General features: G+C 43.1%; 1 protein-coding gene across 1 annotated transcript; it reads left to right on the forward strand.

Moving 5' to 3' along the window:
- Nucleotides 1-47: 47 nt before the first annotated feature.
- On the forward strand, nucleotides 48-25,423 carry LOC5506397 (H(+)/Cl(-) exchange transporter 7). The gene is made up of 22 exons (XM_032374786.2): nucleotides 48-252; nucleotides 322-408; nucleotides 495-560; nucleotides 1,819-1,884; nucleotides 2,950-3,082; nucleotides 3,861-3,970; nucleotides 4,129-4,209; nucleotides 4,619-4,859; nucleotides 5,381-5,556; nucleotides 5,841-5,956; nucleotides 6,400-6,538; nucleotides 7,394-7,487; nucleotides 8,784-9,005; nucleotides 10,104-10,231; nucleotides 11,565-11,650; nucleotides 12,084-12,129; nucleotides 14,278-14,355; nucleotides 14,842-14,937; nucleotides 18,432-18,524; nucleotides 23,561-23,644; nucleotides 24,103-24,183; nucleotides 24,653-25,423. Exons 1-22 carry the CDS (start codon nucleotides 172-174, stop codon nucleotides 24,767-24,769), a joined length of 2,421 nt encoding a protein of 806 aa, XP_032230677.2. The 5' UTR covers nucleotides 48-171; the 3' UTR covers nucleotides 24,770-25,423.
- The last annotated feature ends 439 nt before the right edge of the window (nucleotides 25,424-25,862 follow it).

Raw genomic sequence — 25,862 nt, forward strand, 5'->3', positions numbered from 1 at the left:
TATATACGCGGTTGTTTAGGTACACATTATCATACGGGTTATCTGTGTCAGAGGTAACCTGGTAACGAATCGAAGGCAAAATCTTTCAACATAATGGTTTATTTTCTCAAAATTTGTATCTATAGACTATACAGCTCAAGCTAATTCACCCATGGTTCCGAAAGATCTGGGATGTACAAATTGCGAGTACAAAGATTAGATGATATGGCATCAGAGAATAGTCCTCTTCTTGGAAGGAGTGAAAATTTGCAAGTGCGTAGGTGACGTTCTGAGTCCAATGACTGTTGTTATTACTTTTTACTTACTTACCTTACTTCAAAGGTTTCTGATCACGAACAAAGAGAAGATATCAATGGAGGTATCAGTAGAAACGGGTTTGATGTGTCGCCGGAAGACTTAAAATACGAGGTTGGTATATGACATTATTTTTAAGACTGGAAGTAAATTAAACTTCCTCTGTTTGTCACGAGTTTATCACGAATTTTCTATTTCAGGGCACTATTAGTCGTTCTACTTCAATCGAACCTGGGAGCTTGCAGAAAATCTCACCAAAATTCGAGGTAAAGTTTCTGATTTGCTTGAGTGTCAGGTTTTGGTTAAAGGGTAGGTGCACTTTAGAAAGTTGAGGAATAAATACGAAAAGCCCAAATATACGTGTTCGTGAACCAGAAGAATAAATACAATACAGCCAAAACTGGAATTCGACTCCGTCTGTAGTCCTCTTTTTAGCTGCTGCTACAGTTGAAAAAGAACGAGACGGGAGGATTCACAAACACTCGGGTAGATTTTACTATGGACTAGTACGTACATAAGCTTCTAAGTTTCTTTAGACAAAACGGTACCTCTTTAGCCCTTGACCACAATCAGCCAATTAAAATCCTGATCTTTTCTCATTACATACTATTTTCTAGCTGCCTTACGAACTTTGAAGCACTAAACAGCTAAAAAGAGAAGGCAAAAAAATATGTAAACCTGTTAAATCACATTCCGCTGTAAGAGTGGGCCTTGGAGTTGCACGATTGACTGGATGGATGGATGGATTGTGACTCCACAGGGTACCCGTGCAATGACCACAAAAACCAAGTCGCATAGCTATAATATATTTCTATGCCTATGGTGCTCCGCCAGCCGTCGCAGAGTCGAGTTCGAGTTTTTAGTGTATTAGAAAGTTGAGGGATACCACTTTAGTAAGAGGTAGAAAGCCCCCCCCCCCCCCCCCCCCCCCGCTAAACTTTCCCTGAGTATCTAGAAAATGACATTGATTTTAACATCATTAAATGCAGGAGAGGGGCAAGGGGGGGGGGGGGGGGGCTTGCCCCCAACTTTACAAAGTAAAGGGTCAGTACCTCACACTTTTCAGAGAGGATGTAAGTATGTTTTTTCACATGAAAAACACTGTTTAAAATGTATTGAGCAATACATGCATAAAGCTTGATTGCTTGATAAAAGAGGATACTCTACTACTGTATGATATTATCTCAATTTATTATTAGACTGTTATGTAATCATTTTAGCAGTACTATATGTCAAACCTAAGAACCTTCCCCCCTCGGAACTAACACCCCTTTAGCCACCCATTTCACCCATTATTACAGTTCATGCTCAAAAAGTAGAGGTGCATTATCCAGGAGGCACTTTCCTTGAATTAACCAAAATACGGCCCCCCTCGTTTCCTCCCGTTGGTTCCCATGCCCCTAATTAGGAGGCTTGGAAAAACGTAAATTTGATTCAAATCGGGTTGCTGGAACTCGATTGAGAAATCATGTGACCTTTACAGAAAAGAAATCATAATGCAATGTGTGTTTTTTTTTGTTACAGTCTTTGGACTATGATATCCCAGAAAATTCTTTGTTTCTCAAAGAACAGAAATCTTTCACTCCTGAGGTAAGAGTTTTTTCAGGTGAATTAGGATCCTGTTTTTGTTCTGTTATGAAAAAAAATGTTTTGATTTTTGGAATAATGTATACCCATCTTATAAACTTCACCAAAAACTGGTTGTAGACTCTGCCTACTGTATGGTAAACCTGGCAGAGTCAACTACTGAGTACCAGTTTTTGGTAAACCATATTATTCATACTCTCCTGAACAATAATGACTATTTGTGTATTTTATCCTGTTAAGGGTTCTGAAGGGTTGTTGCTAAGCACTAGCTGGCCGTGAATTTCACCAGAATAAAGGGGCTAAAAGGTCACTGAATTCTCAAAGACATGGTTCAAAATAGCAACCAGCTGCCAGCGATAGCCGCCTGTTTTCTGGTCTTTGATGGCTCTTTTTTCTGTACAGTATTCCCCTCTCATATTTTGAGTATAGGGTCTTTTTCCACCGAAATCCACAAAGCCAGCAAAATCTTGCAGATTTAAATAATTATTTTGAACCCTGACAGATGAACACATGTTACTTGACTTTGTGCCATATTTAAAAGCTCAATATGCTGGACAACTGGTAGACAAATTCCTTAGTGACAAACCCTGATAAATGATGATATACATAGTTTAAAACGATTGTAAAATATGGAATAGTAAATGGGACCTTAAAAAATGGTGATCAACCACTCCATTGTTATTGTTTATCATTAAAAATACAACAGTTTATTCGCAAGAAAACTATAAAATATCAATCTAAAAATTATGTCTGATAAGTTATTGACAATAATTTGTTGAAAAAATCATGGTTATCCACTTAAATTAGCAGGATTAATCCATTAAAATGGATGCTTTGTGTGAATCGGCATTGAGTGGGAGCAGTGGCGTGATTGGCCTTCTTTAGGGAAGCAGACATTGTTGCCTTGGGCGGGCATGTTTTTTTTCCATCTCCTTCTTCCATCTCCTCAAATCTCCTGAGATACAGCACTTTTTTGTCTCATGCTATTTATCCCCAAAAGTAAAGGTTTAACCATGCTATATGAAAATCCCGACCCACAGTATCCTTCTTTTTTTTTTCCTTTTTCAGGAAATTATTAAGGTGGACATTAATCGATGGATTGTCATGTTCATTATTGGTGTTATAACTGCATTAATAGCTGCTGCAATAGATATATGTATTGGACTTCTTTCTAAGTGGAAATATGACATCATCAAGAAATGTATCCTTTGTGCCTCCATTTATCAAGCAAGACTTAAAGCCTGTCAATCTGACTTGCATGGCATGTGGTTTTGTAGGCGATTAAACCCTGTGCAAACAAGATGTCCATCTCAGTAAAAGAAATAAATCTGCTTGAATCACGATAAATTTCAATACTTACAATAACTAAAACACCTCACTTATATTTTAATGTATCGAATAATACAGGGAAAGTTGTATTTTGAAAAAAATATGCAAGTTTTGAATATTCAAAACAAAGTCTAGAATTCTCGGGATCTTGGAGCCTCGCTTTTTTTTTACCACAGTCTCAGAGTCTCTTATTTTTAAACACGATCATAGCATCCCTTATTTTTGTTTTATGTTGAAACTATGCTACAGGTTTCCCCTTCTATTAAAGTGTAGCAAGAATGTATTGTATCTCTACTTCTTCTTTTTTCAACTGATGTTTCTGACATAGCTCAAGCAAGTTATCCGTAACCAAACTCGAATAAAGCTCAGGCTCGGTTGTTAAGAGACCGGAAAAGCTCGGGCTCGGATTCCAAAATTTGACAAAAGTCTCAGGCTCGGATTCCGAAACACAGTTCTCCATTTTTCGATGTCTCAGATTTACCCATCGCTACCCCTTAATATCGCTTGACTAACTACATGAATTAAGGGAGAACTGTTTTTTATGTATATTTATGTAGCTTGACATGCTGTGATTCTACTATCCTTTGTAAGAATGCCTTTTTTCTTTTTTGCCTATTTTTTTTTTCTTATTTTCTTGACTCACCTTAAAGATGTAGAGTTGTGCACTGGTAACTACTGCATGGCAATCCCATATGCATTATGGGTAGCTATTGATATCTTTTTTGTCTGCATTGCCGCATGTTTGGTGGTCTATGGAGAGGTGGGTACTGTCCAGTTTCAAGTTAATAAGAGAACCCATTCACACAAACTAAGGGGAAAGGGGTAAAAATTGGTTTAAAGAAATATTTGTTCCGTGAGTGATTGTGATAATCAAACAACTAAAAAGTAAAAATATTGTTGCGCTATGTTCTAATTCAGCCTGTTGCGGCTGGAAGTGGTATTCCTCAAATCAAGTGTTACCTGAATGGAGTCAAGGTCCCTCATGTCGTCAGGATTAAGGTAAATGGTTGACACCTTACTGGTTTTATAATATACAGTAGATTTGTGGTGTGAGCTTCTACTCTTAAACGGAAGGGTGAGGGTTATTTTTAGAGGGAATTGTCATAATGATAAAGCTTAAGCCTCAGGGTTGAGGTCGTCAGGGTCAACCCATAGTCGACTGGGTGGCCTAGTGTGTTAGCATGTCGGCCTCTCACTGCTGTGGCCCAGGTTTGAATCCTGGCTTCTTGCTTTATTTTGTATATGACCTTTTTGGGGCTATGGGTAATTCATCTGGCCAGTACAGGTCAAAATGGGGATCAATGTTTTGATAAAATTTTGGCATTTAAATTGTTTGCTTATTTTTCAGATCTATCTTTTAATTTACCAACTTCTGCTTGCACATCTAATTGACGACTTTCCTTTACAGACTCTAGTTGCTAAAGTGGTTGGCGTAGTGTTTTCAGTGTCTGGTGGGCTGGCCTGTGGGAAGGAGGGTCCCATGATCCACTCAGGGGCTGTGGTTGCTGCAGGTGTATCCCAGGGGAGATCCACCACTTTTAACAGGGATTTCCACATCTTCGAAAGCTTTCGGACAGACCATGAAAAGAGGGATTTTGTGTCCGGTGGTGCAGCAGCTGGAGTTGCAGCGGCGTTTGGAGCTCCCGTTGGTATGTGAATGACATTAGTATATATTGCTCCCAGGGCTCCAGGTGATATGTAGCAAGGGCTTTTAAGCCTCTCTGAATGGACTACCCTGGGGCAATACTGTATGCTTAATTTAATTTTAAATAATGGTGTCTATGTCTATTGACAACGTGAAGACAAAGACTAGACTAGGATTAAAGCTGCATTGTCACAATTTTACTTCCGGTAGATTACGTAACTATCTCCAATGATTTTTAAGGGAAAACGCACAAAATATTTCAAAATTGTCAAAGTAGTGTGTCTATTGGAACTTTCTTCTAGGATGTGACTGAAAATTTAAAGTGGATGGCCTGTTTAATACCGTGGATTATAATAGATTCTTTTGTCTCGTTTGGGTTTCGTTGAGGTTTCCGTTGACCCTCCGAAAGTAAACTGGTGACAATGCGGACTTAATTACATCATGTGTTTTATTGGTTTGCGCTATTCTAACAAAAAATAAATAGAACAATTGAAACAGCTAGCATGACGTTTTGTATCTCCCCAGGAGGCGTCTTGTTCAGTTTAGAGGAAGGAGCCAGTTTCTGGAACCAAGCATTAACATGGCGGATGTTCTTTGGTTCCATAATCTCTACGTTTACCCTCAACCTTGTGCTATCCATCTACAAGGGAGAAGCGGGGGACCTTTCAAACCCCGGGCTGATCAACTTTGGAACATTCACGGTAATACACCACTGGGCATTATCCATTTAGTGTGGCGTGACTCAGACGTGACATACTTGTTTGGCGTGACGTGACGTTGTGTGGCTTTATGTGTGACATGACTCAATAATTGTTTTGCATGTTTTGAGTCATCTGTGACGTTTTAAAAGGTGTGACTTGACTTAGTGTGGCGTGACTCTGAAGTGACCTGAAAGACATCACCTCTTACGTATTGTGTGACTGTTGTGTGATCATTCAATTGTAACAAGACCAATATGTGATGCGACTCATTTTATCCTTTTAAGGGTAATCCGTACTTTGGCTATGAGCTCCCCTTGTTTTTAATCATGGGGGTCATCGGAGGCCTTTTGGGCGCTCTGTTCAACGCCATTAACCACCACCTGACCATATTCCGAATGAGGTGAGTGACAAGCGAAGAACTATGGTTTGTTGATTACACGCTATCAACCACAAGCATAACATATTCCGAATGAGGTGAGTAACAAGTGAAGAACTATGGTTTATTGATTACACACTATCAACCACAAACCATACCATATTCTGAATAAGGTTAGTAACGGGCGAAGAACTCGACGGGTCATCAATTACACCCCAAAAACCAACACAGGACGACCCCAACTTGGCCATTAAAAAGTGGGTCATTTTTTTTATTTTGGGTCATATCTTTTTTCCATAATGATTCCCATAACTGCGCACCCCCCTCCCCCCTCAGTCAATCCTGGGAACACACCTGAATAAGATGAGTACAACATTTGACATTACTGTTGCATTGCACTGCAAAGCTGTTGTTACCTTTGAGTGGCTGAGGTTCGTCTACCACATTTTATTGTTTTTGCCTGATAGGTTTGTCAAGCGGAAGTGGCTTAGGGTGGTGGAGGCCTGTATTGTAGCTGCACTTACTGCGTCGTCGTCATTTGTCCTCATCTATTTCAACAAAGACTGCAATCCATTGGGCGCTGCTAATGTCACTGAGGGATTACAGGTGAGACTGAGAAAAGTAGTATAGTATGCATTAAATTAGGCAAATTTTTGTGGGGTATCGACTTACAGGAAAGGTTTAGCAAGAAGCCATAACATAATTCAATTGGCATGAAATGTAGTGCACTGTTTGAAACTGTTTAGCCTAGTTTGTGTCTGCGCTTATGCTTGCATCACTAGTGAAAACTAGGCTTTAGTTATAGCAATAAAGTCAAATGTATCTAAACTTTCTAAGTATACCGTAATTACCATGGCCTCTTTTTACATTTTTCATGTCCAGGACAAGGTGGTTATGCGGGGAAGTGTTTATTCGAGAGAGATGCAATTCAAGCAGTTTCAGTATTGAAAAATTATCTGAAAACAATTTTGGTACACCTAGTCATAGACTCGTTTTATGAAAATCATGTACAATATATGAATCTCCAACTAAGAAACTCTTGGTGTGTGAAAGATGGGCTCCAGATCCTAACGCGTTACAAAATAGGAGGATAAATTCAAAAGAGTGTCGTTCACTCGGTCTCGACTAAATCTTTGTTCTAGCCCTAGAAACGTGCAGGGGCGTAGCCAGGGGGGGTGGCCCCTTCTAGCAGTCAAAAATACAGTAAATGTATGAGACATCTAAAATACAGGAGAAAATGCCTTGAAAGTCCCTTTTGGGCCCCCTTCTGTTAAAAATACTGGCTAAGCCACTGTATAGAATGATCGATAATAGATGACAGAAGTGACAACAGGACAACGTGACACACTTTCTTCTGTCAATGTGTGACATGACATGTTTCTGCATAATTTCCTATGGTTATATTACTTATTGCGTGATGTTTGTGAGAGATTGCATTACATTACATGGGCTTTTTACCAGTTCTTCTGTCAAGATGGGGAGTACAGTTCAATGGGCACACTGACATTCAGTACACCCGAGGAGTCCATAAAGAACCTATTTCATTTACCGCTGGGTAAGTGATCCAATTCATATGTGATAGGTTCATTGATACAACACGATGATATGGTTCATTGATACAACACGATGATATGGTTCATTGATACAACACGATGATATGGTTCATTGATACAACACTGGCTAGCGTGGCTAGTGGAACCCTACACTTTATCTAGGAGAAATTAGATTAGAAAAAGAACCGTTGTTTATTTCTTTTAGTTAGTTCTTCCTATGACCTATTGATAACTATCATTCCCTTAATGAGATAACTATCATTCCCCTAATGAGCTATCGTGGTTGCCCTAATGAGCTATGATGGTTGCCCTAATGAGCTATGGTGGTTGCCCTAATGAGCTATCGTGGTTGCCCTAATGAGCTATGGTGGTTGCCCTAATAACCTATGGTGGTTGCCCTAATAACCTATGGTGGTTGCCCTAATAACCTATGGTGGTTGCCCTAATAACCTATGGTGGTTGCCCTAATGAGCTATCGTGGTTCCCCTAATGAGCTATGGTGGTTCCCCTAATGAGCTATGGTGGTTGCCCTAATGAGCTATCGTGGTTCCCCTAATGAGCTATGGTGGTTGCCCTAATGACCTATGGTGGTTCCCCTAATGAGCTATCGTGGTTGCCCTAATAAGCTATGGTGGTTGCCCTAATGAGCTATGGTGGTTGCCCTAATGAGCTATGGTGGCTGCCCTAATAAGCTATCGTGGTTCCCCTAATGAGCTATGGTGGTTGCCCTAATAAGCTATCGTGGTTGCCCTAATGACCTATGGTGGTTTCCCTAATGAGCTATCGTGGTTGCCCTAATAAGCTATGGTGGTTGCCCTAATAAGCTATGGTGGTTGCCCTATTGAGCTATGGTGGTTGACCTAATGAGCCATCGTGGCTCCCCTAAGCTATCTCGGTCCTTCCACTAAGCGATCTTGACTCATCTAACCGCGACTCTGTTTTTTTTATAAGCTACCTTGGCTTAAAATATGTCCGCAGGCGCATTCAACACACTTTCGCTTTTGCTGTTTTGTTGTGTAAACTTCTGCTATGAGCTATTGTTGTTCCCTTAATCGCGGCTAAAATTGTGTTACTCTTGCCCACAGGCGCATTCAACACACTTTCGCTTTTGCCGTTTTTTGTGTGTGCTTCTGCTATGAGCTATTGTTGTTCCGTTAATCGCGGCTAAAATTGTGTTACTCTTGTCCATAGGCGCATTCAACACACTTTCTCTCTTCCTGTTCTTCTGTGTGTACTTCTGCTATGAGCTATTGTTGTTCCGTTAATCGCGGCTAAAATTGTGTTACTCTTGTCCACAGGCGCATTTAACACACTTTCTCTCTTCCTGTTCTTCTGTGTGTACTTCTTCTTGTCTTGCTGGACGTATGGACTCTACGTACCCAGCGGGCTGTTCGTGCCGTGTATCCTTATAGGGGCGACATGGGGTCGCATGTTTGCCACGCTCCTGCACTCGGTCTTCCCTACTGGGTCATGGTCTACTCCTGGCAGATACGCCCTGATAGGGGCAGCTGCTTCGCTAGGTAAGCACACACAAAGAGTTTGTCCCAATAGGCGACATGCTTAGCGAAATACGCTACTACTGTACGCGGCTCTCATTCAGATTTTTTTGGAAATGTTTTCTTTTCGAATATTGCGAATCCTGTGGCACGCGTGTCGGTCTTCGCATTTCCCACAAGTAGGCGCGTACACAGAGGGGGGTGGGGGGGGGGGGTGGGTGCGCACCCTCCGTTGAAGGCCGAAAAGTATATACGATGCATTTTCCATGTTATACCTCCCCCCCCCCCCCCTCAGCCAATCCTGGGTACGCACCTGAGAGGAGTCCCATTTCCAAAACGTTTCCGTATGAGAGCCACCAGCTGACTACAGCCTCGATCAAACGGAAATGAGAGTTGATTAAAGCCGGTTAGAGTTCCGCTCTTTCTAGTTCTCACTGGGTTCAGATGAAACGGTCTTTGAGAGTTGGTGAGTGGTCAAAGAATGATCGTGCGCTTCTCGTGTCCTTCCAGAGAAAAAAAACCACAGGTATCCCAAGCTCTTTATTAGTCCCTATTGATTTTACGGTAAACATAGGGCGAAAAACAAAATTAGTGAAAAATACAAAAACAACTTGTTGAAAAGACGTGTGTAGTCTAGTGTTGTGTTCTTGTTTACTGTTTGCGTCGTCTCTGACCGTATTAAAGCGCCTTTCTCAAGATTCAAGATTCACGCTTTGAACTTTAACCACCATCATAATTCCGCTTTTCCTTGTGTACAGGTGGCGTAGTGCGCATGACACTCATCATAATTCCGCTTTGTCTTGTGTACAGGTGGCGTAGTGCGCATGACACCCATCATAATTCCGCTTTGCCTTGTGTACAGGTGGCGTAGTGCGCATGACACTCATCATAATACCGCTTTGCCCTGTGTACAGGTTGCGTAGTGCGCATGACACTCAAAATAATTCCGCTTTGCCCTGTGCACAGGTGGCGTAGTGCGCATGACACCCATCATAATTCCGCTTTGCCCTGTGCACAGGTGGCGTAGTGCGCATGACACCCATCATAATTCCGCTTTGCCCTGTGTACAGGTGGCGTAGTGCGCATGACACCCATCATAATTTCGCTTTGCCTTGTGTACAGGTGGTGTAGTGCGCATGACACTTAGTCTGACTGTCATCCTCATGGAGGCGACAAGTAACATCACGTATGGATTACCCATGATGCTCGTCCTTATGATCGCTAAATGGGTGGGAGACTTCTTTAATGAGGTGAGGAATTAGCAAGCAGTTGTATGTTTTCGGTTCTAAGATCACCCATAGGTGATATTCACCATGGTAGTGACGATTGTGTTGATGGTGATACTTAAGAATAAGTTTTATGTGTTTATAAACCTCTATGAAGCACCATTTATTTGAACAGCCACTGAGTCACAAGTGTGGCCGCTTTTTAGAGGTACCACTGTATATAACACTTGATACTGATCTAGTGGGTTGGCTTTGGTAACACTGTATATATAACTCAGCACGATCCCGATGTGGCCGCTTGATAGATGTACCGCGTAACTCTTCCTAGAGGAATTCGTTGTTGCGCGACCGCCGAGAATTCATATCCATTTCTCGTCTGGGAATAGCGCGTCAATCATACCACTGTAACCAATTAATTTCTTTGCTGTGTGCAGTCAAATGGTTTAAGCGACAGTGGAAGCATCAAAGCCATCGATTGGTTTAGACCGTTGATTGACTACGCACTATTACTAAACGAGACAAGGATTTTGGATTAGCCGAGGTCTCGCAACAACAGCCATAGCTATGGTATTAGGGACCTTAAGCAAGGACGACGACGGCGGCTTAGACAACGCGATCAAAAAAGATGCGATTAATAAAAATTTAATTGCAATGGAATAAGCAAAACATTAGTCAGAGACAGATAAAAATAAACTAAAGGACATTATTCCTACAGAAGCGAACGTTGTGCATTCAGTGCAAACGTCTGCGTCCTAAAATGACCCTGAAACTTGGAGTTTTCACGTCGTGGTTTTACGGAAAACGGCTGAAATGTATCAGACAGAACGAATTTCCAGGTGCTGCTATTGAATTCTGAATCAAATTCCATTGTTTTCTGCCGTCGGCGTCCGCGTTGCCGTCGTCGTTGCTCAAGGTCCCTATTAACCCGCGTCGTGTTCTTGCTTAAGGTCCCTATTAACCCGCGGCGTGTTCTTGCTTAAGGTCCCTATTAACCCGCGTCGTGTTCTTGCTTAAGGTCCCTATTAACCCGCGGCGTGTTCTTGCTTAATGTCCCTATTAACCCGCGGCGTGTTCTTGCTTAATGTCCCTATTAACCCGTGTCGTGTTCTTGCTTAAGGTCCCTATTAACCCGCGTCGTGTTCTTGCTTAATGTCCCTATTAACCCGCGGCGTGTTCTTGCTTAATGTCCCTATTAACTCGCGGCGTGTTCTTGCTTAAGGTCCCTATTAACCCGCGTCGTGTTCTTGCTTAAGGTCCCTATTAACCCGCGTCGTGTTCTTGCTTAAGGTCCCTATTAACCTGCGGCGTGTTCTTGCTTAAGGTCCCTATTAACCCGCGGCGTGTTGTTGTGTTTCAGGGTATTTACGACATGCATATAAAGTTGCAAGGCGTGCCACTAATGGGCTGGGACCCTCCTATCATGGCGACTGGGATATGCGCAAAGTAAGACAACATCGACAGCGCAGCAATACCAACAACAACAACAACAACAAGTGACGACGACTTTAATGAATACAATAGTGGATAGCTGCACACCAATAATCACCAATAACAACAATAAAAACACAGCCATGATAGCAACTACAGCGATTACAAGAATACTAACAGCAACAAAGAAAGTAATAATAATACGAATAATAATAACAGCAAGACATACAACAATAATAAACAGCAACAACGAAATCCACAATGATGATGATGATGATGTGTTGATTCATAGGTTGTATACACCACGCCTTCGCAGACCATCTAGTTTTTCTATAGCTTGTCTGTACTCATTCTGGTTATACCATCTAAAACAGCAGTTACAGTGATAATTCGTGAGGATGCTCACGTAGACTTCGTTATTCTTAACGCTTTGTGTTCGTTACCATAGCAACATCATGAGCTCCCCAGTGGTGTGCTTTAATACAGTGGAAAGGGTAAGCGTCCCCTCCCCCTCCCCCTCCGTATTGATAATTACTACAAACTATCTTATAAATACGCCCGTGAAATCCCTAAATCCCTCCCCCTCCGTATTGATAATTACTACAAACTATCTTAGGAATACGCCCGTGAAATCTTTAAATCCCTCCCCCTCCGTATTGATAATTACTACAAACTATCTTAGAAATACGCCCGTGAAATCCCTAAATCCCCCCCCCCCCCCTCCGTATTGATAATTACTACAAACTATCTTAGAAGTACGCCCGTGAAATGCCTAAATCCCCTCCCCCTCCGTATTGATAATTACTACAAACTATCTTAGAAATACGCCCGTGAAATCCCTAAATCCCTCCCCCTCCGTATTGATAATTACTACAAACTATCTTAGAAATACGCCCGTGAAATGCCTAAATCCCTCCCCCTCCGTATTGATAATTACTACAAACTATCTTAGAAATACGCCCGTGAAATGCCTAAATCCCCTCCCCCTCCGTATTGATAATTACTACAAACTATCTTAGAAATACGCCCGTGAAATCCCTAAATCTTTCCCCCTCCGTATTGATAATTTCTACAAACTATCTTAGAAATACGCCCGTGAAATGCCTAAATCCCCTCCCCCTCCGTATTGATAATTACTACAAACTATCTTAGAAATACGCCCGTGAAATCCCTTAATCCCCCCCCCCCCCCCCTTTCGTATGAATAATTACTACAAACTATCTTAGAAATACGCCGGTGAAATCCCTAAATCCCTCCCTCTCCGTATTTATAATTTCTACAAATTATCTTAGAAATACGCCCGTGAACTTCCTAAATCCCCCCCTCTCCGTATCGATAATTTCTACAAACTATCTTAGAAATACTCCCGTGAAATCCTTAAATCCCCCCCTCTTCTTTATGAATAATTACTACAAACATCTTAGAAATACGACGTTGAAATGCCTAAATCCCCCCCTCTTCTTTATTAATAATTACTACAAACTATCTTAGAAATACTCCGGTGAAATCCCCCCCCCCCCCTCCGTATCGATAATTTCCACAAACTATCTTAGAAATACGACTGTGAAATCCCTCTTAGAAATACGACGTTGAAATCCCTAAATTCCTCCCCCCCCCCCTCCCTCCGTACCGATAATTTGATAATTTCTACAAACTATCTTAGAAATACGCCGGTGAAATGCCTACCCCACCCACCCCCACTTTCGTATGAATAATTACTACAAACATCTTAGAAATACGACGTTGAAATGCCTAAATCCCCTCCCCTCTTCTTTATTAATAATTACTACAAACTATCTTAGAAATACTCCGGTGAAATCCCCCCCCCCCCCCCCCCCCCCCCCTCCGTATCGATAATTTCCACAAACTATCTTAGAAATACGTCTGGGAAATCCCTCTTAGAAATACGACGTTGAAATCCCTAAATCCCCCCCCCTCCCTCCGTACCGATAATTTGATAATTTCTACAAACTATCTTAGAAATACGCCGGTGAAATGCCTACCCCCCCCCCCCCCCCACCCCCACTTTCGTATGAATAATTACTACAAATTATCATAAAAATACGCCCGTTAAATGCCTAAATCCCCTCCCCCTCCGTATCGATAATTTCTACAAACTATCTTAGAAATACGCCGGTGAAATGCCTACCCCCCCCCCCCCCCACCCCCCACTTTCGTATGAATAATTACTACAAATTATCATAAAAATACGCCGGTAAAATGCCTATCCCCCCTCCCCCCCTTCCGTATGAATAATTACTACAAACTATCTTAGAAATACGCCGGTGAAAACCCTAAATTCCCCCCCCCCCCCCCTCCCTCCGTACCGATAATTTGATAATTTCTACAAACTATCTTAGAAATACTCCTGTGAAATGCCTAAATGCACCCCCTTCTTTATGAATAATTACTACGAACTATCTTAGAAATACGCCGGTGAAATGCCTTGTCCTCGGTGACGATTTCTCCAAAAATGTGTAACAAAAAAATGAAAATCCCGAAATGCAATGGTGGTTATTTCGGTCATCCTGCATGATTTTGACCGCTCTCGAACCTTCCGACCCAAGTCCTTCTGTAATTCCTTTTCCTTCACTTTTAATTTTTACAATGTATCTTTCAAGAAAATACGTGCTTTGTTTTAGGTCGGAAGGATCTTTGACATCCTGAAAGATCCCTCTTCTTATCACAACGGGTTTCCTGTGGTGGAACCAACTCAACAAGTATGTAATAGCAGTCCGTAGACCCGATTTGCGTGACGATGTTGTTTTGTTTTTGTTTTGATTCAAAACACAACTTTCAAAATACAATTTCTCTGTATTACTTGATACTTTATAAATAGAATTGAGCTGTTTTAGTTTTAGGATGGATTGAAATTGACTGATTCGAGCGGATTCAGTTCACTTTCCAAATGAACATTTCATTTGCATAGGGTTTCTTGCCTAAGAAACCACGCGTCGCGCAAGTCGGATTGAAGGGAGGGAAAACCAACACTCCGAGGGAGAGATTTATCTTCCGCAATATGAAGTGTCCTTTCTAGTTAGGGAATGTTTCGGCTTCCGAATAAATGTCTTGGGCACGTGGGGCTCTGTACTCGCAATATATAGTGTAATGGTTCCCACCATTTCGACAGAGGGGAAAGGAAGAAATGAATTGACTATTATACGATATAATGACTAATTTTAAAGTATGTTGTTTTTTTTCGGCAGAATCAAAATTCTAATTTCTCGACCGATTCTCCCAAGTTTGGTGTGTTTCGCGGGATTATTTTGAGGTCGCAGCTTATCATCTTACTTAAACACAAGGTGAGGAAATGACAAACATGGAATGCTTATGTGAGAACTTCTTTCAAATTTTTAAATATCTTTGTCCCAGATAATAACGAGCCAAACACAGTAGCTACAGTACAGTTTACTCAAGCTATAGTTCAGCCTTTTAAAAACGATTTTGAGGAGCAAGTCATTATGAGTTTGGAGGCGGTTTGGGTGCTAAAGGTTTCTTTTTCCTTGTCAGTCTTGTCAGTAACATAATAGAGAGCTTAAGCAAGTCAACACGAACGGCATCAAAAACGGCGCGCGCTCTCACGAATTGCTGAAAAACGGCGTTGACGTCCGTGACAGGAAATCTAGAACGGCATTTTCCCTATTTTTACGTTCTACGCGCGCGGTCACGGACCTCAACGCCGTTTTTCCAACAATTCGTCAGAGCGCGCGCCGTTTTTGATGCCGTTCGTGTTGACTTGCTTAAGCTCTCTAATAACAGGCTGCGCAGGGTGGGCACGCACCCCCCTTGGCTGCCAAAAGGCCAGTTAGGGTCATAACTAAAATTGGAGGCATTTTGTAAATAAAGAAATTATCCAATCACAGCAGAGTACCCACCCCCTCCCCCTTGGTATTTGTAGGCCAAGCTATCACTTGAAACAAAATGGCGGCTCGAAGGGTAGTACGAATATACAGCCTAACCGTTTCTTTGAAGCTGTTTGACACCCCGAAAATAATATGCCAGATTCAATATCGAAAAACACGCACTTATAGTTCACTAAACGCTGAACACAGACCCGGGAAGCACCGTCGACTCGATGCTAATGCGTTGTAATAAGCTAAGTACAGCAACTAAAACACTAGTGTAAAAGTTTTACTTGATACAAAATTAAATAGAGAACTTCTAACTTTGCCCCTCTGTTTTTCTATCTAAATCACGAGGTATTTAAGTTATTTTAAACTGTTCTTCAAGGCAGTTACTTCATACCCGGGGTCTACTTTAAAGCTGGATATTTTACATAGATTTTACTTAATTTTCTCAATAGTTTCACGTGATCAAAATGCAACGGCGAACAGTGAATGTATCAAACAATAAAAGTACTTATAAAAAAATAAGCAAGAGAGAGAGGGGGCTTAAACTTGAACAACCTATTCTGGGTGCAAGTTTACTTGTGTGACCACAGTCATTGTACTCTAAATTCTTTTTTTGCTTCAAAAGCTTATCTTTCTCAGTCCACCCAAAATGTAGTTTTCATAATTTAATTCTTTATCATCAGGGCGTTGACTATAGATTTTCAAGTGTGACAGTATTTAAAATTAGGAGGGTGGTATTTTTTGGACACAATCCATGTATTTTAGCATAAAAAGGAACTTTTAAAAGAAATCCAAGGTGCTAAGCAATGACTTAATAGTTTTTAGTACTTTACTAAATTGTTGGTCAACCCTCCTTGTGTATAATAACCAGTGTGTGTAAGTGTATAACCTTACACTTCCCTGGTATAACTTCACCACCTGGTGAAATTTTATTTGTCATGTCAACTAACTGAAATTCGTGAATATTGTTAAATTTTACAAGTGTTGTGCACACTAGAAACAATTTTGCATTATTTTGGCCTAAAAGTGTGGTAAAGCAGCAGAAATGATCATGATTTTAAATGTAATTATGCTGAGATTGCATTGTTTCTATTTTTTGTGCCACCAACTTACTATGCGTATTCTAGCTAGGAATTATTTGATCCTGTGATTAGCAAGTGTGCACCAGAAATTAAAACTAGCCACCATCATCTCCAGACAACCAACCCAACAACCCCTTTCCAAATACCCCAAAGCATTAAGCAGAGATATGAGAAAAATTTGGTGACAGTCTTCAGAAGAAAATCACCCCCATTCCCACCCCTGGATCTGTCTCTGTATGGGTGTATTCATTAGAAATGAGGTATAGAGACATGAAAGCCCTACAGAAAATATAGGACAACAGACAGAATCATTTTCGAACATTAAAAATTATATTTTTGATATTAAATCAGGCATCCCATTTTAGCCTGACAATGTTTTGAAAATTACAAAAAAAATATAACTGAATAATCAATTGTCAATTACACCCACATGAGCTCTCTTGTTTTGAACAGAAATTCTGTCCGCTTGACTAAAGGGTGCAACTTAGTTTACATGAACATTTTTCATCTTTATAAAAGAAAAGATAACAGGGGTTAGATGTATAAGCACTAAACTTCTTATTCCTTTCCATGCAGAAGTTTTTAAATGTAGGTATGTATCTTTATACCAAGCCAAAGAGAATACGGCAGAAATTGCTTTGTTTATTTGGCAGTATCCACTCAAACTTTGCATCATGCACTGGATTTAGGTAAAATAAGTTGCCATCTAGCATGGTATAAGATAGGTATACAATGATTTATTGTAGAATACTGCAGAGAATTCCACTTGTCATGTATCTCAAGAGCATACCCCTTGAAAAAAATATCCCAGATAAATAAGCTCCTACTCATGTGCTCACTAGGCCAGTCCCTTTCAATTTCATCGATTATTTTTATTCGCAACGGCTACTGTAGCACCCCAACCGAAACGAAAAGAAAAGACAAAAAAGGTTTACCACAACTCTGCTTCTTGCTTGTTTTAGTCGGCTACCTTTCTTCTGCGACTTTGGTGTATGCGAGTTACCTCAAACACTTGCGAAAATGTAAACAAAAACTAAATGGCGGGGTACCCATGGGGTACCCACGAGGTATTTGCTTGTTCAAAGCATCAAAATGATGAAAAACTATTGTAGATTCTGTCGATGTATTTCCTTTTTTGCTGACACCGTCCGGACCTAACGAAAACCCCAACTTTCTCGGATCGATCTCGGGCACACATGACGGCGAAATTTTGAGTGACGTTGGCCGTAAATCTTGAAATAAATATTTTCTCGTCACGATCGCACTGATTCTCTTTTACGACATGACATCTGGGTTCCTCTAGCATGCAGTTAACGCAATAAATCATAGGTAGGAGTATTATTCTGCCAACAGAATAACGTTTTCTGCTTGGTTCTCTCGCCGCGGCTATGGCCGCCATTTTGCATAATAATGAGGTTAACTGATACCTCGAATTTTAGTTATGACCCTAACTGAAGGTTGTCATTTCTTATTAACGGATCTTCAAATACTAATACTTAACTATGACTTCGCACCCCCCTCAGCCAATCCTGGGTACGCGCCTGAATAAAGATAATATGATTTCTGTCTAGATGGAGACGGTCAAATCTCCTTGAACCTCTAGAGGAGGCGGCTCGTTAAGCCAGAAGCCGGCGGGTCTCAAAAAGGCTTTGGTTACGTTTTTTTTTTTAAGTAATAAATATATCTAGCAAAATAGTGTGCAAAAGATCTATCCTATGACCACACACACGCCTAACATCACAATATTATCACACGCATACTTAACAACCGTATCACTAAAAACTACGTGATAAGCCCTAATCCCTTTAAATCTATGCGTTATAGTTGTTACAGTAACATGGTGTATGCTATCTCCTTTAACAGGCGTTCCGCGATCAAGAGTTACCCCAAATCCGAAGGCATGGTTTGAAACTCAAGGACTTTCGCGATGCTTATCCACGTTTTCCGCCAATTAGGGTAAGACATTCTATTCCCCTACACTTCTTGGTCCTAAGCCTAAGCTAACTGTCAGGTAGCCTCGTACTGTTAGGTAGCCTCGTACTGTCAGGTAGCCTCGTACTGTTAGGTAGCCTCGTACTGTCAGGTAGCCTCGTACTGTCAGGTAGCCTCGTACTGTCAGGTAGCCTCGTACTGTCAGGTAGCCTCGTACTGTCAGGTAGCCTCGTACTGCCAGGTAGCCTCGTACTGCCAGGTAGCCTCGTACTGTCAGGTAGCCTCGTACTGTTAGGTAGCCTCGTACTGTCAGGTAGCCTCGTACTGTCAGGTAGCCTCGTACTGTCAGGTAGCCTCGTACTGTCAGGTAGCCTCGTACTGTCAGGTAGCCTCGTACTGTTAGGTAGCCTCGTACTGCCAGGTAGCCTCGTACTGTCAGGTAGCCTCGTACTGTCAGGTAGCCTCGTACTGTCAGGTAGCCTCGTACTGTCAGGTAGCCTCGTACTGTCAGGTAGCCTCGTACTGTCAGGTAGCCTCGTACTGTCAGGTAGCCTCGTACTGTCAGGTAGCCTCGTACTGTTCGGTAGCCTCGTACTGTTCGGTAGCCTCGTACTGTTCGGTAGCCTCGTACTGTTAGGTAGCCTCGTACTGTTCGGTAGCCTCGTACTGTTAGGTAGCCTCGTACTGTCAGGTAGCCTCGTACTGTTCGGTAGCCTCGTACTGTTCGGTAGCCTCGTACTGTTAGGTAGCCTCGTACTGTCAGGTAGCCTCGTACTGTCAAGTAGCCTGGTACTGTTAGGTAGCTTCGTACTGTTAGGTAGCCTCGTACTGTTAGGTAGCCTCGTACTGTCAGGTAGCCTCGTACTGTCAGGTAGCCTCGTACTGTCAGGTAGCCTCGTACTGTTAGGTAGCCTCGTACTGTTAGGTAGCTTCGTACTGTTAGGTAGCCTCGTACTGTCAGGTAGCCTCGTACTGTTAGGTAGCTTCGTACTGTTAGGTAGCCTCGTACTGTCAGCTAGCCTCGTACTGTTAGGTAGCCTCGTACTGTCAGGTAGCCTCGTACTGTTAGGTAGCTTTGTACTGTCGGGTAGCCTCGTACTGTCAGGTAGCCTCGTACTGTTAGGTAGCCTCGTACTGTCAGGTAGCCTCGTACTGTCAGGTAGCCTCGTACTGTTAGGTAGCTTTGTACTGTCGGGTAGCCTCGTACTGTTGGGTAGCCTCGTACTGTTAGGTAGCCTCGTACTGTCAGGTAGCCTCGTACTGTCAGGTAGCCTCGTACTGTCAGGTAGCCTCGTACTCTCAGGTAGCCTCGTACTGTCAGGTGGCCTCGTACTGTCAGGTGGCCTCGTACTGTCAGGTGGCCTCGTACTGTCAGGTGGCCTCGTACTGTCAGGTGGCCTCGTACTGTCAGGTAGCTTCGTACTGTCAGGTAGCCTCGTACTGTCAGGTAGCCTCGTACTGTCAGGTAGCTTCGTACTGTCAGGTAGCCTCGTACTGTCAGGTAGCCTCGTACTGTCAGGTGGCCTCGTACTGTCAGGTGGCCTCGTACTGTCAGGTGGCCTCGTACTGTCAGGTGGCCTCGTACTGTCAGGTGGCCTCGTACTGTCAGGTGGCCTCGTACTGTCAGGTGGCCTCGTACTGTCAGGTGGCCTCGTACTGTCAGGTGGCCTCGTACTGTCAGGTGGCCTCGTACTGTCAGGTAGCCTCGTACTGTCAGGTAGCCTCGTACTGTTAGGTAGCTTCGTACTGTTAGGTAGCCTCGTACTGTCAGGTAGCCTCGTACTGTTAGGTAGCCTCGTACTGTCAGGTAGCCTCGTACTGTTAGGTAGCTTTGTACTGTCGGGTAGCCTCGTACTGTTCGGTAGCCTCGTACTGTTAGGTAGCCTCGTACTGTCAGGTAGCCTCGTACTGTCAAGTAGCCTGGTACTGTTAGGTAGCTTCGTACTGTTAGGTAGCCTCGTACTGTTAGGTAGCCTCGTACTGTCAGGTAGCCTCGTACTGTCAGGTAGCCTCGTACTGTCAGGTAGCCTCGTACTGTTAGGTAGCCTCGTACTGTTAGGTAGCTTCGTACTGTTAGGTAGCCTCGTACTGTCAGGTAGCCTCGTACTGTTAGGTAGCTTCGTACTGTTAGGTAGCCTCGTACTGTCAGGTCGCCTCGTACTGTCAGGTGGCCTCGTACTGTCAGGTGGCCTCGTACTGTCAGGTGGCCTCGTACTGTCAGGTGGCCTCGTACTGTCAGGTGGCCTCGTACTGTCAGGTGGCCTCGTACTGTCAGGTGGCCTCGTACTGTCAGGTAGCCTCGTACTGTTAGGTAGCTTCGTACTGTTAGGTAGCCTCGTACTGTTAGGTAGCCTCGTACTGTCAGGTAGCCTCGTACTGTCAGGTAGCCTCGTACTGTTAGGTAGCTTTGTACTGTCGGGTAGCTTTGTACTGTCGGGTAGCCTCGTACTGTCAGGTAGCCTCGTACTGTTAGGTAGCCTCGTACTGTCAGGTAGCCTCGTACTGTTAGGTAGCTTTGTACTGTCGGGTAGCCTCGTACTGTTAGGTAGATTCGTACTGTTAGGTAGCCTCGTACTGTTAGGTAGATTCGTACTGTCAGGTAGCCTCGTACTGTTAGGTAGCCTCGTACTGTCAGGTAGCCTCGTACTGTCAGGTAGCCTCGTACTGTTTGGTAGCCTCGTACTGTCAGGTAGCCTCGTACTGTTAGGTAGCCTCGTACTGTCAGGTAGCCTCGTACTGTTAGGTAGCCTCGTACTGTCAGGTAGCCTCGTACTGTCAGGTAGCCTCGTACTGTTAGGTAGCCTCGTACTGTTAGGCAGCCTCGTACTGTTGGGTAGCCTCGTACTGTCAGGTAGCTTTGTACTGTTAGGTAGCCTCGTACTGTCAGGTAGCCTCGTACTGTCAGGTAGCCTCGTACTGTCAGGTAGCCTCGTACTGTTAGGTAGCCTCGTACTGTCAGGTAGCCTCGTACTGTCAGGTAGCCTCGTACTGTTGGGCAGCCTCGTACTGTTGGGTAGCCTCGTACTGTTGGGTAGCCTCGTACTGTTAGGTAGCCTCGTACTGTTAGGTAGCTTTGTACTGTTAGGCAGCCTCGTACTGTCAAGTAGCCTCGTACTGTTAGGTAGCCTCGTACTGTCAGGTAGCCTCGTACTGTTAGGTAGCCTCGTACTGTTAGGTAGCCTCGTACTGTTAGGTAGCCTCGTACTGTTAGGTAGCCTCGTACTGTTAGGTAGCCTCGTACTGTTAGGTAGCCTCGTACTGTCGGGTAGCCTCGTACTGTCGGGTAGCCTCGTACTGTCGGGTAGCCTCGTACTGTCGGGTAGCCTCGTACTGTCAGGTAGCCTCGTACTGTCAGGTAGCCTCGTACTGTCAGGTAGCCTCGTACTGTCAGGTAGCCTCGTACTGTTAGGTAGCCTCGTACTGTCAGGTAGCCTCGTACTGTCAGGTAGCCTCGTACTGTCAGGTAGCCTCGTACTGTTGGGTAGCCTCGTACTGTTGGGTAGCCTCGTACTGTTGGGTAGCCTCGTACTGTCAGGTAGCCTCGTACTGTCAGGTAGCCTCGTACTGTCAGGTAGCCTCGTACTGTTAGGCAGCCTCGTACTGTCAGGTAGCCTCGTACTGTCAGGTAGCCTCGTACTGTCAGGTAGCCTCGTACTGTTAGGTAGCCTCGTACTGTCAGGTAGCCTCGTACTGTTTGGTAGCCTCGTACTGTCAGGTAGCCTCGTACTGTCAGGTAGCCTCGTACTGTTTGGTAGCCTCGTACTGTCAGGTAGCCTCGTACTGTTAGGTAGCCTCGTACCGTTAACAGCTGTGCATGGCAATTACAATGGCCTAAAACTTTGAAAAGACCTCATGTGTGATAGTTGAAGCTCCTTTTCCATATTGTTTTATGCATCTTCCCAGCATGTACATCTTTAGCCTTTTCAAGCCCTCCACCGTACCCATCCATGTACATCTTAAGCCTTTCCAAGCCCTCCACTGTACCCACCCATGTACATCTTTAGCCATTTTAAGCCCTCCACCATGTCCACCCATGTATATCTTTAGCCTTTTCAAGCCCTCCACTGTACCCACCCATGTACATATTTAGCCTTTTCAAGCCCTCCACTGTACCCACCCATGTACATCTTTAGCCTTTTTAAGCCCTTCACTGTACCCACCCATGTACATCTTAAGCCTTTTCAACCCCTCCACCGTATCCACCCATGTACATCTTTAGCCTTTTTAAGCCCTCCACCGTACCCACCCATGTACATCTTTTCAAGCCCTCCACCGTACCCAACCATGTCTATCTTTAGCCTTTTCAAGCCCTTTACCATGTCCAACCATGTACATATTTAGCCTTTTCAAGCCCTCCACCGTACCCAACCATGTACATCTTTAGCCTTTTCAAGCCCTCCACCGTACCCACCCATGTACATCTTTAGCCTTTTCAAGCCCTCTACCGTACCCACCCATGTACATCTTTAGCCTTTTTAAGCCCTCCACCGTGTCCACCCATGTACATATTTAGCCTTTTCAAGCCCTCCACTGTACCCACCCATGTACATCTTTAGCCTTTTTAAGCCCTCTACCGTACCCACCCATGTACATCTTTAGCCTTTTTAAGCCCTTCACTGTACCCACCCATGTACATCTTAAGCCTTTTCAACCCCTCCACCGTATCCACCCATGTACATCTTTAGCCTTTTTAAGCCCTCCACCGTACCCACCCATGTACATCTTTTCAAGCCCTCCACCGTACCCAACCATGTACATCTTTAGCCTTTTCAAGCCCTTTACCATGTCCAACCATGTACATATTTAGCCTTTTCAAGCCCTCCACCGTACCCAACCATGTACATTTTTAGCCTTTTCAAGCCCTCCACCGTACCCACCCATGTACATCTTTAGCCTTTTCAAGCCCTCTACCGTACCCACCCATGTACATCTTTAGCCTTTTTAACCCCTCCACAGTGTCCACCCATGTACATATTTAGCCTTTTCAAGCCCTCCACCGTACCCACCCATGTACATCTTTAGCCTTTCCAAGCCTTTTATTTCTCATTCTTTGTTTGTAGAAAATCAACATTACCCAGAGGGAACGAGAGTGCTACATTGACTTGCGCCCGTTTATGAATCCCGCGCCTTACACCGTACACGAGGTATTGGGCTTAGACTCCGAGGCCATTTTGGTAGATCGGCCATGTTAGGGCTTCAAAGAGCTTCAATTTCGAACATGGTTTTCGACTTTTGATAGTGTTGATAATGTTTAAGTTTCAAAATCAAGTTGAAGGTCAAAATGGGCAGTAATAAACAAATCAAGCATCTTTAGATATGGAGCCTTTTTTTTACTTCGTAAGACGCTTCACAGGCGATTTCGATCATTTATAGAAATCATAAAACAAACCTTTTAAAAGAAACGTACAGTAAATACAATAACGAAGGAGGATCAGTTTCTAAAGTCCTTTAAAGACAACTTTGCGATCAAAATCAAGAACATTTTTTTTATCGCAGCGAAATTTTGCAACACCCTGTTGATATTCGCTTCGTGGTATAAGGCTATTGAGTAACCTGAATTTAGTAGGGCTCAGTTACCTTGTGTATTTGGTTTCGTTTTCAGGGCGCGTCATTATCGCGCGTTTTTCGCCTGTTCAGGGCCCTGGGACTGAGACACATCGTTGTCGTGGAAGATCACAATGAGGTACGTCATTGAATCACGTGATGAGATACTGCATTTATTAATTCACCTTCCTCAAATCTTCCCACAGTTCTTTGCGACACACGCGTGAAACCGAGGCAGGCATCAAAATTGTAAACAAGATGGCAAGGTTTCTTTTATCCACGGTTTCACGCACGCGTCGCAAAGGGTTGTGGGAAGATGTGGGGAAGGTGACAAAAAGAGTGCGTATTTAGATAAAAACGAGGTAGGTCATTTTTCACCTACAAGATACTTCATGGTGTAACATAAAGAAGTTCATCTTTGAGTCACTCGAAGAGTTACGTCATGGAGTCCAGTTAAGTGTTACGTCATTTTAAAAGTCTCGTTATTGGGTGTGTAACTAGATTGCGTGAGGAATTTCGTGACGAGGTACGTTATTAAATCCTGTAAGACTGGCTTGTTGTCACGCTATGTAAGCGTCTCTAAAAATGGTATTGTGTTTTCCATTCAGGTTACGGGGATCGTTACTAGAAAAGACCTAGCTCGCTATAGGATGTGGAGCCACCGCGGAAGGACTGGGCTCGAAGAAGTACACATACTACACTTATCCGATACGCATGACGCTTGAGGGATACCGCTGGCCATTCCAGACCCGGATTATCCATTTCTAGATATCAGTACCGATAACATAGAAGACACACCTCTTGGTAGAGAAATGTGGATACTCTCATGTTTGATTTAAGTAAATAGCCCGGGAGAGTCCGTAGAGTCTAACCCTTCACCGGAAAACCAAATTCCTCATACAAACCTATCGCAATGGTATCCCTTCACTGGAATTCAAACCGATACAAACCTATCGCAATGGCGGGCGCATAAACTAGTACTAAACCAAATAAGACTAAAGAAAGCCTTAAAAGCGAGTTTGTTCACCCGATATTGCACAAATAAAATACAGAGGTCTGTATTGGGAATTTTTGGCTTCCGATGGAGTTTTGATACGAGTGGTCAGATTCGACAAATTCTTTCCTGATTTGGCTCTTCATATGCGCATTCAATTGAAAGTGAGTTGAGGAAAAACTGAATTAAGAAGTGCAAGAAATGGACGATTAAAAATGTCTGATTGGCTTCCAATGCAAAAAGTAAATAAAGTCAAAAGAGCTTTCTTGATAAGATTTAAAAGAAAAAGATTTATATACCTAGTTATTTATACGGAATTTGTCATACATACAATTTTGTCATTATGTCGTCAGGAACTCAATAATAAAGTGAAATCAAGTTTTTATTTAAGTCTCCGGTCTTAACAACGATTAGCCTGCGTGGCAATCGTTTTTTTTTTTTCCGTTTGGAACTTCAAAAAAACGCTTGCTACGCAGGCTACACAACGATCCTTCCCCCCCCCCCCCCCCCCCTCCCCGGTATCTAGCTAACGCTAAGTATATACTAAATTACATTTTTCTTATTAAATAAAATCAAAAGCATTTTTCTATTAAAAGGTTCTTATTTCCCAGTGATTTTAGTTATTGCCAACTCTTGTCCGGGACTGATATCAGTTCACTGACACTATAATATCGCTTTTATACCACTATTTTCAGGCGCGTTCCCAGGATTCCCAGGGGAGGATGGGGGGCGCGCAGAGCATAGTATTTGAAGATTCCTTGGTAAGGAATGACCCACTTTTGGCCGCGCCCTGTGTACGCGCCTAGTTTTATTCATAGTTTGTC

Source organism: Nematostella vectensis, chromosome 12 (assembly GCF_932526225.1).
Source record: "Nematostella vectensis chromosome 12, jaNemVect1.1, whole genome shotgun sequence".
Classification (NCBI taxonomy): Eukaryota; Metazoa; Cnidaria; class Anthozoa; order Actiniaria; family Edwardsiidae; genus Nematostella; species Nematostella vectensis.

What these genes read in the sequence shown, in the direction of transcription:
- LOC5506397 (XM_032374786.2), top strand. Translation starts at nt 172, where the DNA reads ATGTACAAATTGCGAGTACAAAGATTAGATGATATGGCATCAGAGAAT. An exon ending in CCTATTTCATTTACCGCTGG is followed by an intron (nt 7,488 to 8,783) that starts GTAAGTGATCCA and finishes TCTTGTCCACAG; the next exon opens with GCGCATTTAACACACTTTCT. An exon ending in GCTTTAATACAGTGGAAAGG is followed by an intron (nt 12,130 to 14,277) that starts GTAAGCGTCCCC and finishes GCTTTGTTTTAG; the next exon opens with GTCGGAAGGATCTTTGACAT.